The 12,391-nt window shown below is 52.9% G+C and overlaps 1 protein-coding gene across 2 annotated transcripts; it reads left to right on the top strand.

The window, feature by feature from the left end:
• The first annotated feature begins 260 nt into the window (after window positions 1–260).
• On the top strand, window positions 261–10,454 carry KCNA2 (potassium voltage-gated channel subfamily A member 2). Of its 2 annotated transcripts, none has more exons than XM_068918067.1 (3): window positions 261–744; window positions 1,510–1,921; window positions 2,622–10,454. In XM_068918067.1, the coding sequence occupies exon 3, from the start codon at window positions 2,800–2,802 to the stop codon at window positions 4,297–4,299; it is 1,500 nt and encodes a 499-aa protein (XP_068774168.1). In that variant the 5' UTR covers window positions 261–744; window positions 1,510–1,921; window positions 2,622–2,799; the 3' UTR covers window positions 4,300–10,454. The 2 variants fall into 2 exon arrangements, with proteins under 2 accessions (XP_068774168.1, XP_068774167.1); XM_068918066.1 differs by lacking the exon at window positions 261–744 and adding an exon at window positions 913–987.
• The last annotated feature ends 1,937 nt before the right edge of the window (window positions 10,455–12,391 follow it).

Here is a 12,391-nt window from a genome sequence, read left to right as displayed (position 1 = left end):
CGCTGCTGAGCGCCGGCCGCTCCGATTCGCACGCGGGAAAGCGAGCCTAGATCTCCAGCCAACTGAAAATCAACATGTTAGGGAAATAAATAAATAAATAAAACAAATCCGTGTGCTGTTAAGCAAACCTTGGGTGTTTCAGGAAGAGATTAAGGGGAGGGGAGAGTTTATGGGCAGAAGCAAAACAGTGCATTTATTTAAAAAAAAAAAAAATCAAGGTTGGTTGATTTGGGATGAAATAGGGGCTAGTGGATGCCTGACGTTTTTGCAGCAGGAAATACATGATATTTGCGGGTTTTTTTTAGCGCGCTGCTTGTAAGAGCCAGGGCAGGTCGGATCCACCAGAACTTCTGAGCAAGCCTCTTGGGGGGAGAAAATGCAGGAAAAGGAGAAAAACTGGGACAAACGCTAACCTGCTCTCTTGTGGGCCTGGCAGAAAAGGGTTAAGCGAAGCAGTTGAATGCTGCAAGCCTTGTCAGGGTTGTACTATTTTTTCTAGTGCATAAGGAGAAGGGAGAGGAGGGTTGAGCAGAAAGGGGAAATTTCCAGGAAAAGAAGGATCTGGAGCAATATGTCCCCAGCTGCTGCTGAAGAGAGAAACCAACAGGCGTAAATGGCCTGGCGAGTGCTGAAATCTTTGCCGAGAAGACGCAGACCGGGGGGTTATTTTCCACCTGCCTCCCCTCCCCGGTTCTGTAATCCTGGCACAAAGTAGACAAGTCGAGTTGGAGCCGAAGAAGGGAGGTTAGAGGATTTTCTCTTGGTGGGGGGGGGAGAGGAAAAAAATATATACAAAAAAGCAAAAAGGTCGGTTGGACATCTCCGCGTCGAGCATCCCCGTGCTGCGAGCAAGCGCCCCGGGCGGCCGAGCTGATCTCCTTCAGCGCCCGGCTGGAGCAGGGGGGCAGATGACCTGCCGCTGCCGGGGACCTGAGCATCGACGTCCCCCTGGGAAAATTTGCCCACCGCACTCGAATGCCCCCAGGGGTGGGTTAATCAGGGCAGGGGGAGAGGGGGGAGTTGGCTCTTTGGGAGGCTCAGGAGGTTGCGTAGGTACCGAGGCCGCGATGCTCCGGGATGCTCCCAAGCCTTTTGGGGGCAGCCGGCCCCCCAGGTGCCTCGGTCTCGCGGCGTCGGCCGGAGCATCCTTCCTCCGGCTGGCAGGTACCCGGGTACCCGGCCGAGGCCGACGGTGGCTCTGCCGAGCATCCTCCGCCGGCGGGGGCTGCGGCGCTCCCCCTGCGCTGCCTCCCTCCTCCCTCGCCCGGCACCGGCTCCCCTGGAGAGACGGGGCTCGGGTTTTTGGGGGGGGGGGGGTCCGTTTTTTTTTTTTTTTCCGCCGCTAGCGCGCTCTCCCCCTCTTCCCGTGTTGCAGCGCAGGCTCAGCCGGGCGTCAGGAAAACAGCTCGCGGGGAGGCAACCGAAAAAAAAAAAAAAGAGCTGCCCGGAGGACCTGGAGGCTTTGCGGATGCTGCCGGCAGCTTCCTACCTTCTCGCTGTTTTTTCCAGGCGATGCCACACCTCCCGAGGACACTGGGGACATCGGGTTTTGCTGAGCTTAGCATCTTTCCGCCGCCGTACCGAAGGCAGCAGACAGACGCTCGTCTGCCCTGAAGTGCAGATCCGCAACAGCTCCCGAGAAGACTCGCTCGCTCTGTCTGTCCTCATCTCTTTCCCTCTCTCTCTCTCCAGTCCAAACCATTGCGAGACCTGACTTGCACCATCCGGAAAGCAACCCCCCCCTCCTTTTTTTTATTTTTTTCTGTCCTTTCTGCTTTTCTGCGATGACTCACCATTATTTTTAACTTTGAAGAGAGAGGAAATTATGGGGATCTTGGAAGCCTGTGTTTCTCTCTAGGATTTTTTCCCCAGGGTCAGATAAGCGGTGTTGCTAAGAGCCACTAAGATTTGCCTGCTCCAGGTAATGTGATTTGTTGTCTGCGTGCCGCGGTGGTTTGCGGAGAATGACAGGAGCCGGGACGCCGGCGGTCGAGCCGGGGGACTGCAGCGCTCCGCGGGGCACCTAGGAGCCGGCGGCCGCCAGTTCGGGCGCCTGCAAAGCGCCGGCTTTGGCTCCGCGTCGGGAGGGCAGCATGTTGCCCGGCGGCTTTCGTGCCGGGGCAGGTGGAGTGGGAACGTGTCGGACTTGAGAAGCGGAGCCCTTAGCGCTTTCCGCGCTCCCGAGGGTAGCGCCGGATTGCCTGATATTAAACGTTAACCCTTAACTGCATGCCCGGCAGCGGGCCGCGGCGGTCGCTGCCTCTCCTGGGCGCCCGGCGTGGTCCCCGCGCCTGTTTAGGGCTGTTTAGGGCTGGATGGTTTTTTTAATTCCTTCCTTTCTCTCCCCTTCTCCCCCTTCCCCTCTTTTTTTTTTTTTTAATAATTTTTTTTTTTGAGCCAACAAAAGTTCCGTTTTGCCAACGTCAGTTTTTCCACGTTGGTTTTGAATAGATGAAGGCTTCCTCGAGTGTCGTCTCTTCCACCCAGGGGGTTTAGATGGGAGTTTTTGAACTCTGTCCTAGAGAAGGCAAATTGAAATCCCCCGAGGAGGGTGCTAGACATGCTAGCAAAGGGAGCTGCTCTCCTTCCCCCCAACTTTATTTCATCTCTCTCTTTCTCAGCAGGGGCAATTTTCTTTCCTTTTTTATTTTCTCTGTTTTATCATCCCTTCGCCTTTTCATGAGACACTTCCACACCTACGTACCTGTCCTTCTGCAGGATAGTAGCCTTGCCCTGAATCCGATCCCACCACCGGGCACTCGGAAGAGTTTAGCCTAAGGATTTCTTTTAAACCTAAATATGACAGTTGCTACCGGAGATCCTGCAGACGAAGCTGCAGCTCTTCCCGGTCACCCGCAGGACACGTACAACCCCGAGACCGACCATGAATGCTGCGAGAGGGTGGTCATTAACATTTCGGGTCTGCGCTTTGAGACACAGCTCAAGACGCTAGCCCAGTTTCCAGAGACCTTGCTAGGGGATCCTAAAAAGAGAATGAGATATTTTGACCCGCTCCGGAACGAGTATTTCTTTGACCGGAACAGGCCCAGCTTCGATGCTATTTTATACTACTACCAGTCTGGTGGGAGGTTGAGGAGGCCTGTTAACGTGCCCTTAGACATCTTCTCGGAAGAGATTCGGTTTTACGAACTGGGGGAAGAAGCAATGGAGATGTTCCGGGAGGATGAAGGCTACATCAAAGAAGAGGAAAGACCGTTGCCTGAGAATGAGTTTCAGAGACAAGTGTGGTTGCTCTTCGAGTATCCCGAAAGCTCGGGCCCTGCCAGGATTATAGCTATCGTCTCTGTCATGGTGATTTTAATCTCCATCGTGAGCTTCTGCCTGGAAACATTGCCCATTTTTCGGGATGAGAACGAAGACATGCACGGCAGCGGGCTGAGCCATCCGCCCTACTCCAACAGCAGCATGGGGTACCAGCAGTCGACCTCTTTCACAGACCCCTTCTTCATCGTAGAGACACTTTGCATCATTTGGTTCTCCTTCGAGTTCTTGGTGAGGTTTTTTGCCTGCCCCAGCAAGGCTGGGTTTTTTACCAATATCATGAACATTATCGACATTGTAGCCATCATTCCCTATTTCATCACCTTAGGGACGGAGCTGGCTGAGAAGCCGGAGGATGGTCAGCAAGGCCAGCAAGCCATGTCCCTGGCCATCCTCCGAGTTATCCGCCTGGTGCGGGTCTTCAGGATCTTCAAGCTCTCCCGGCACTCCAAGGGGCTGCAGATCCTGGGGCAGACTCTGAAGGCCAGCATGCGGGAGCTGGGCCTCTTGATATTTTTCCTCTTCATCGGCGTCATCCTCTTCTCCAGCGCCGTCTACTTTGCAGAGGCAGACGAGAGCGAGTCCCAGTTCCCCAGCATCCCCGACGCCTTCTGGTGGGCCGTGGTTTCCATGACGACCGTGGGCTACGGAGACATGGTCCCCACGACCATCGGTGGGAAAATAGTGGGATCCTTGTGTGCCATCGCTGGCGTATTAACGATTGCCTTACCAGTGCCCGTCATAGTGTCCAACTTCAACTACTTCTACCACCGGGAGACAGAGGGAGAGGAGCAGGCTCAATATTTGCAAGTAACCAGCTGCCCAAAGATCCCTTCTTCCCCTGACCTAAAGAAAAGCAGAAGTGCCTCTACCATTAGTAAGTCCGATTATATGGAGATTCAGGAAGGTGTAAACAATAGCAATGAGGATTTCAGGGAGGAGAACCTGAAGACAGCCAATTGCACCCTAGCTAACACAAACTATGTTAATATCACCAAAATGCTAACCGATGTCTAGTCGCTAAAACCTAGTAACGCATTTAAAGCTGAAGTGGAACAGTTGCAGATATTGAGTGCTGCTCTGCATTGTAGTCAATACAGTATTTTCTACGGTGTATATTTGGTTCTGCATGGGAAGCAATAGCCGTGTAAGTGACTTTTAACCTTTGATTTCCACACTGAATAAGCTGTCATGCCCCAACCGTTTCGTTTCTCTGCTCCCATCACAGGCTTGCGGGTTTCCAAAGATACGGGGCGTTTAAAGCGATTGCGGGCACCATTCGTGTCATTGCGACCGCAGGGAGCCGGCCGGGGACGGGGGGGAAGCTCCCGCGCCCCAGCACGTGCCGAGCGGCCCCGTGAGGTCTCCCTGCAGCGCGCACCCGCCAAGCCGTGTCCCGAGGAGAGGGTAGGCACGCAGCTGCCGAGCTTAGGGAGCGCTTAGGGAAAGGTCAGGCAGGGCTTAGCCGGGGGAACGTGCATCCGTGTGGCCAAAGGGCTTGCAGGCTCGCCTTCCGCCTCAGGTGAGACCACATCGCCCGGGCTCGTGTTTCATAACGGAAAATGCTGCATGCTGCAATAGTTTCCTCCACTGCAGTATGCCAGCGTGAGGCCCCGGGGAGGCATAATTAGTATGACAGAACATTATTTATTAAGTCTTAAATTTTCGATGCTAGCCGTCGGGAGGGCCAAGTAAATAAATCAAGAGCTTGGGTTTTATTTATTTATTTATTTAGATGACACTTCCATCACCACTATTTCCAGGATCACCAAAGACACCTCCACTGACACATTGAAAATGAGTTGGAAAAAAAGCATCTTTTTTTTTCTATATCTCAATATAAAACTGGAGCAACTATGCTGTGGCCTATAATATATTTATACTGCAGTGAAATTTAACCAGTAATACAGTACAGCTGCATGGGTATTTGTTGCATGAATCTGAATATTTAATACACACACAAATATATATTTTCTTAGTAGACTATACAGTATTCATGTTTATAGTGTTTATAGATTCTCCAGTGGCTTGACGGAGATTCACGGAAGTAAAAAAAAAAAATATCTCTATTTAAAAACCGGATTCGGGGAAGGCACAGGCTGACTACGGTTTGCTAGATAACAAGGCAAAGCCTGCGTGTCCGAGCGTTCGGGACCGAGCGATGCAAGTTGAAGGAAGGTGAGCTGAAAGTTAAACACCTGTGCTCATCATGGGGCGAGTAATTAGTCATTAATCTCGGTGTCACGAGCAGAAATTCCCGCTGAGCGGAGAAGCTGCGGAGGCCAGGTGGGAGAGCAGGGAGAGGCGCCCCGACTTGGTTGTTCAGCAGTCTTCAGCCGTTTCCCCCTGCAATTATCACGCGTGTAGGTGTGTGTGTATAGATATTTAGAGAGCGACTAGAGGCCGAATCCTCAGCAAACACGGACGCTCGGCGCTTCGGGGGCTTCCCTGGTTCAGGGGCCGCGGGCTCGGCACGGGAGGAGTTGCTGCGGCGAGCCCCGGCGCCGCGGGATGGCCGGGGCACGGGGCGTTTGGGGCTGGAAAACTCTGCCCGAGCCTGAGCAGCGCGGTGGGAGAGGGTCCACGTAGTCATGGGGGTCCTTCCCCCGGTTACGTTGCTCGCCCGCGGACCCCGACCCGCAGCCTCGGGGGCTGCTGGTGGTGCGGGAAAGCGGCACCAGGCCAGCGAGTGAGGTACGGGGAGGGGGGTCGCTCCCTTATGCCGGAGGCTGAGCTCCATCTCGGCTCAGCTCTCCCAGCCTTGGCTTTTACTTCGCCTTCTCCCAAGGTTTTCGGGAGGGCTCAGCTGGGACGGTCCGTGCTCCTCCTTCAGTCCTGGTGCTGTCAGGGATAGCCGGGGGTTGCACCTTCCGGTGGAGCGCATTTGCTTTCCCCATCCCGCTCTGCGTTCCCTTGTGCTTTCCCGTGTCGGGGACGCTCCCCGGAAGAGGTGCCTCCGTCTCTGCCCAGGCCAGAGGAGAGGGATGCAAACCTCCTGGGAAGCCCCCGTCCAGCAAAGCATCTCCGGGCGTCCCTGAGGTGAGGCAGGCGGTTTAGCCACCCGTCGAGTTGGGGCCGTAGGCTTTGGCTGGATTCGGGGCTGGCCAGTCCTGTGCCGCTGCTGTGGAGCCAGGGCATCCCATTGCAGAGCGTGCAAGTGAGGTCAGTCTGAGCCTTCTGGCTCTTTAAGAGAAGAACAATAACAATAAAACAACGGTGCTAGCGTATTCTACAGCAATGGTTCAAAATGCTGCTTTGGGCCTGATTCATCTGTCATGCTGATGTGGCTCCACTCATCCGAGGGGAATCGCTCCTGATTTTTAGCGATTGATTGATTCAGGCCTGGCTATAATTATTACCAAGTGGCCATGGTTAGTGCACAAGAGTCCTGGCTTCTGCGTGGTGCAGAGCACCATCGGCATCAATGCACCGCACTGGGCCTGGAAGGTGCTCAGCACCACGGAGCACGGGGCCCCCAAGGTGTCTCGAGTTGTCTTTCGTTGTATTAGGAATCCTTTTCTCCCTCTCCGCTGATGCAGCTCTGAAACGGGTGACCCTAAAGCCCAAATCACTTTTAATACCTTAAAAAAGTACTATAGGAAAAAAAATAAACCCGAAACCAATAATGCAATAGCAAGCAATAAATCTCTATTTCAAAGCTCATCCTGGAGAACGGTACAGGGCTGGCGCAAAGCGGCGTCTCAGGCACGGTTCCCAGGGAGGTCAGCCGGCCTCCGTTGACCCATCCCGAAGCTGGACCATGCAGGGAGGTGAGCTCGCGAGGGGCCTCGGCCCGTGTTTCGGGGCTGCTCGCTTCCCTGCAGCCCTGCTGCTCGCTGCCGGGGATTTCCCGGGCCGGGCCGGCCAACGGCACACTGCCAGCCTGTTCGTGGCATGCACCAAAGGCCAAAGCCAGATTGCAACAGGCTTTTCCGGTGGATGCTGGCACTTAATGCGACTTTGCAAAGCTCTTCGCTGGTTAACTCCCACGGGCTTCGAACAATTCACCTCTTGGCATCTCCAGCCCTGGAAGATCTGGCCCTGGCCATGTTTCAGCCAGAGCCTGCAGCAAGTGAGGTGCAGTGAGGTGGTGGGAAGCATTTCCCAAAATACCGAGAGTGTCTCAGGAAAGAGAGAGTGTCTGGTTCTCAGGAAGGTGGAAGAGTTCAGGAGAGGCCGTGTTGCAGGGTTTTCCAGTAGGATGGAGGCACCTGTGGCCCCGTTGGCACCTGGTAGCCCCAAGGACTTCTCAAGGTCGTGCAAGAGGGGAGCACAGTTGCATGTTTCGGCTCAGATGGACCCAAACCATGCGCCAAGCCGGTGTGCTCTGAGCGGCAGGAGCGAGCCAGGACCGGTGTCCCCCACTGAAGAGCCTGGACTCAGGTGAGGGTCATGAGGGGCTGTGGTCAGAAACAAGCTGTCAAGTCACAAAAAGCAGAAGGGTCTAGATCTCTTCCCCGCGCGGAGAAATGATTCCCCTATAGCTTTTAATGGGATTTGTGCCTGCAGGTCGGAGCTCGAGTGCTATTTCTAGCTTTGCTTCTGACTCATTGATGTGATCTTGAACCAGTTTTCAGGAGGAGACTGTGATTTTTTTCATTCTTTCTTTCTTTCTTTTTTTTTTTTCCTTGAGGAATTTGGTTTGAGAGGCTTGGGGCCTGCTTCTGCAGCGATACTGAGCATCCAAAACTCCCCTTGACTTTGCAAGGACGCGAAAATGAGATGCAAAGTAGCACTGAACGTAGTGGTTCAGACTGGCCAAAATAGGGGCTGGATGGGAGATACCATCTGCACTAGGCTCATAAGGCATAAGGCCACCTAGACGAGGTGCTGGCATCTTCTTTCCTCCTCCCTTGGAGATACTCACCTCTCTCCCTAGATGATATGGAAAATTACAACTTTCTGGTCCTCCCAGATACCATGGTTAGGTATCCAGAGGAGACAGCACCCATATTTTAAGAGTTTGATGCCTTCTACCATGGCCATGGTCCTGGAGAGCTGCAATTACAGCACGGGTCCCTTTCTAACATCCAACCACATGGCCAAGCTTGCAGGCAACCCATCAGCCCATTAATAGCCTCCAAACTAGCTACTAAGGGCGGTCAGGTGAGGCTCATATACCGGCTGGACACTGTCAAGCGAGTAGGAAAAAATCACCTGTATAGGGAGATGTGCTCTGTTGGGAACACTGATCCCTGCAGTGGCGTTTTGTGCTGAAGTCCGACAAATTTGAATACTGTGCTCTCCGAAAAAAAGGATCCCGAGATTAGTGTTATGAGCGTGCAGCATGTGGGTGTATAAATATGGGCATATTTGTGCATAAATACACAGAAGGAGAGAAAAAGACAGAGGAGGAGGAGGTATTTTGGGAAGGGCCTTGCTTTGTTATCAGATAATTCCTGGGTCAGCCGCTGAAATTACTGCCAAAGGCTCCTTGCTTCTCTGGAGTTTGCAATGCATTTCGAGACGGGCCCAAGCAAAGAGACGGATCCAGATTTTGCTGTGGAGATAGGGGCCAAAACGTGGTGCCCCAGCGGGCAGTTGGTGCTCAGCTCGCACCCGTCCCCAAGCCCAGCAGCCTTGCAACATCCCTGCTCTGGGTCCCAGTTCCTGGCTTGGGCCTGTTGCTCGTATTTCCGTGACCGTGCAGGCAAAGCCAAGCAGAAATCCAAGGGATTTGTTTGTGGTGCAACTGCTGTGGCACATGGGGTGGGTTGGTTTTTTTATTTGTTGTAGTGGCTGAATTTCAGTTCACTCCAACCGTCCTGGTTCGTTGGTCCCAGGGTGGTGGGGAGAAGGGTCCTGCTGCCCCATTGCACCTCGGCGTGCAACCTCCGGTGAGGGGCAGGACGGCTGCAGGGACGGTGTCAGGGTTTGGAGCTGGTGCGGCCACCTCGGGGTCTGTGTTCACAGGCGTCCCAGCAATAAGTCTTCAGTTCCCAACCCTGAGCCATTGCGTTTTGCACCCAAAACAGGCTGTGGGTCCTTCCTCCAGCATTTGACCTCCTCCATGTCCAACGTACCCCTCAGTCCCTCCCGCTGGGGCCGGCAGCTGCTCACTTCCCCGAGGTGGGATGAGGGCACCGGCATACAAGCCACTTTCTGGTCTCTGGCCAAAACACCGCCCTTCCTCACCCCATCGCATGAACGGCCACCCCATGGCCTTCGTCTCCCAGGAAATGACGTTGTGTTGGCTGCCAAAAGTTTGGCCCCCCTCTCGCTAGTGGGTGCTCGGGTGAGAGAGACCACCCTGCGGCTGGTGTGAATCGGCTCTGAGAGCACGGCACTGATTTACGCCAGCTGACATGATCCCCCAGCCCGACCGTCTGCGGCCACAGACAGATTCCTTAGCCGCGTTTCTCTTCGGGGCAACGGTTTGGCTTCGAGGAGCTTTTGAGCGTCGTGCGACAACGGTCTCGTGCCAAGGTCCGCGCGTGCGTGTACAGCCGCGCGGGAACTGCGTACTCTTTCCAGACTCGTATGGCTGTTCTGGGTTTAGGGTTGAGTTGCTTTTTTTCTTTTTTTTTTGGTTCAGTGGGGTTTTTAAATTTGTCTGTCGCATACGAGAGTGTAATTATTCATTTGCACTTGCTCCCTCATTGCTTGAGCCTGCGCTATCGTCCTCCAATGTCATGCACTAATCATTGCTGGGAGCGCAAGGGAAAAAAGGGGCCTTGGCTCAAATCCGTATGTGTTGCCTAATTTGAGCACATCAATAGGAAGAGGAAATCTAAGAAGGACTCATAATAACGATGCTGGAACTGAACCTTTTGTTTCCATGGTTACAGGAGAAATGGGACCAGTAATGGAGAGAGGCCTATACACTGTTAAAGGAGGACTCGTGGGAATTTCAAGTCATTTAACCATGCATTTGCTAGACACAAATTTAGACACCAGCTGTATCTGAATTGCACAGTGTGTATAGACGTTACTGCTCTTATTGGCGACTCGTGGGTGTCCTCGGGGTCGTGGGGCTCGTGCGGGCTGAGAGACACCCAAGTCAATAAGGCTGAACATTGTATATAGGTATACAGATCTGTGTACATACATGTTCCAAATGAGCATTTGCTGTCTGGTTTATCATGAGTGTATATAATTTATTCTTCATAGAGTATCACAATTTTTGTAAATATCAGCACTAATTAAGAGAAAATAAATATGTATATTATTGAGGAGTTATTCTGATATCAGTTCTGTGGCGGGTGGGGAAGAGAAAGACAAGCGGATACGTTTTTGGCAGGCTGCTTGTTTTTTTTCTCTGCATCTAAACTTTCTGCAAGAAAAGAACAGAAGAGCCTGAACCGAGGAAAAACTTGCCTGTGCTCCCATCGTCAGCTGCCCTGCGGAGGCTGCTGGAGGGGGAAACCTCCCCAGCTCGGATATCAGCCACATCCGCCCAGCTCGGCAGGTAACACCACGTAGCTCTGCAGGTAACCGGGAATCGGCGAGGCCGGGCAGACGGACCTGCCCTCGGGAAGCCTCGCAGGAACCTGCCACTGAGGTGGTATTTTTTAAAAGTTGGTGATCGCCCTTGGAAGAGGGAAAACCAAGCGGGCAGGGATGATGGTAGTATGAAGTCCACCGTGGGGTACAAACCATGCTTGTGTGTCTCAAGGGACATCTCCTAATAGGACGTGGGGTTGAGAATGGTTTTTCTCATGGGCTGTGGGAAGCCTGGATGAATTTCCCCGGGGAAGGCTTTGGCTCCTCTTGCAAAGAAATGGTTTCTTTGCTCCATCCCCAGAGAGCAAATGTGGCAGCGTTTTCCCCTGCTGCCTTGCCTTCTCCTCTCGCTACGAGCGTCTTGGGGGAGCAGAGGGGAGGGAAGGAAGTGGGGGCGGTCGACACTTGTATTTTGGGGTTTTAGCCTGAAACAATCTCCAACAAAGGGAGACCAAGATGAGAACTGAAGTGCAAATGCTAATCTTAAATATGCCAGTGACAGGCTCTCTTGTCCTGTGACGGGTTTGAGACTAACTTGTGGAGCTTGTCGCTGGCTTAGCTGAGACCTCAGGCTCGGTTCAAGCAGGCAATTAATCCTCGGGTTGCCATGGTGCTCTCTGACATCACACCACGAGTTTCCTGGTGCCAATTTGTTGCTGATTGCCAAAAATTTGCTTTCCAACAATTTTACCTAATGTGCACAGATGAATAGTGCTGAGCTGAACTTCAGCCATTCGTTCTCTTCCACATGGACCTGTGAGTCACCGAGATTTCCCATCCGAAGCTGCGTTGAAGCCATCTGATGCTGGGGAGCTGCCTGAAGGTGAGATGTTGTCTACTGAGCAGTGGGCAGCAAACTTGGATCCTGCTGTGGTCACAGAGCATGCAGCAAAACACAGATGCCAGTTTAATTGTACATCTACACTGCATGCCTTGGCTCATCAGCTGGGTTTGGGGTTAACTTTCTTCCTCCTATCATATCCCACTACGATAGTCCCAGTCAAGCTGGAGAGACCTTGAAATGAGCTGGGAGTGAAGGCTGGACTTGAGCTTTAGGGAGACCGAGATTTGCTATTTCGCTCTGACACATATTGAGAAAAATAAATCTTTTCTTGCAATGGTAACAACCCCACCTCCCTTGAAAACGGGTGCAGCTTGTTTTGAAATTAAAAAAAAAACAAAACCTCTGCTCCACTGAGATGGGACTGGTGTCACTGAAATAAATTATCCCATCTCATAGAGTGGTCCTGTTTGGCTCAGTGGCCGTCACTAGCTGTAGTCCCACAGAGGATGTGGCAGCAAGGGAATGAACCCAGGATGACTAAGCCCCGTGCTGTAACCGTTCTGCAACGCTACCACTTTACAACAAGTCATAGCACGCAAAAAGGGAGCTGACGTCTTAACATCAGTGCCTGATGTGGGAGTTGGAAGCTGCCAAAATAGCCCCTTAGTGCTGGAAAGCCTCTTTCTGGGCAGAGTGGGTGAAGGCTCTCTGGAGATGATGCATCACGTTGGAGGAAGCTGTGACCCCATCCAGGACTTCTGATTTCCCCCCTACATTGATTCTATCAGAAGATGTCTAGCAAAGGAGGAGTAGCTTGGGGCTGTGCCATAGCAGAATTACTCCAGGGCCTCCAGGATGTTCGACCCTCTAACACTTGCCAGA

Source organism: Struthio camelus, chromosome 24, assembly GCF_040807025.1.
Source record: "Struthio camelus isolate bStrCam1 chromosome 24, bStrCam1.hap1, whole genome shotgun sequence".
Classification (NCBI taxonomy): Eukaryota; Metazoa; Chordata; class Aves; order Struthioniformes; family Struthionidae; genus Struthio; species Struthio camelus.
The sequence above is the reverse complement of the archived record's forward strand: the minus strand, read 5'-3'. Positions and strand labels throughout refer to the sequence as shown.

What these genes read in the sequence shown, in the direction of transcription:
- KCNA2 (XM_068918067.1), top strand. Translation starts at nt 2,800, where the DNA reads ATGACAGTTGCTACCGGAGATCCTGCAGACGAAGCTGCAGCTCTTCCC.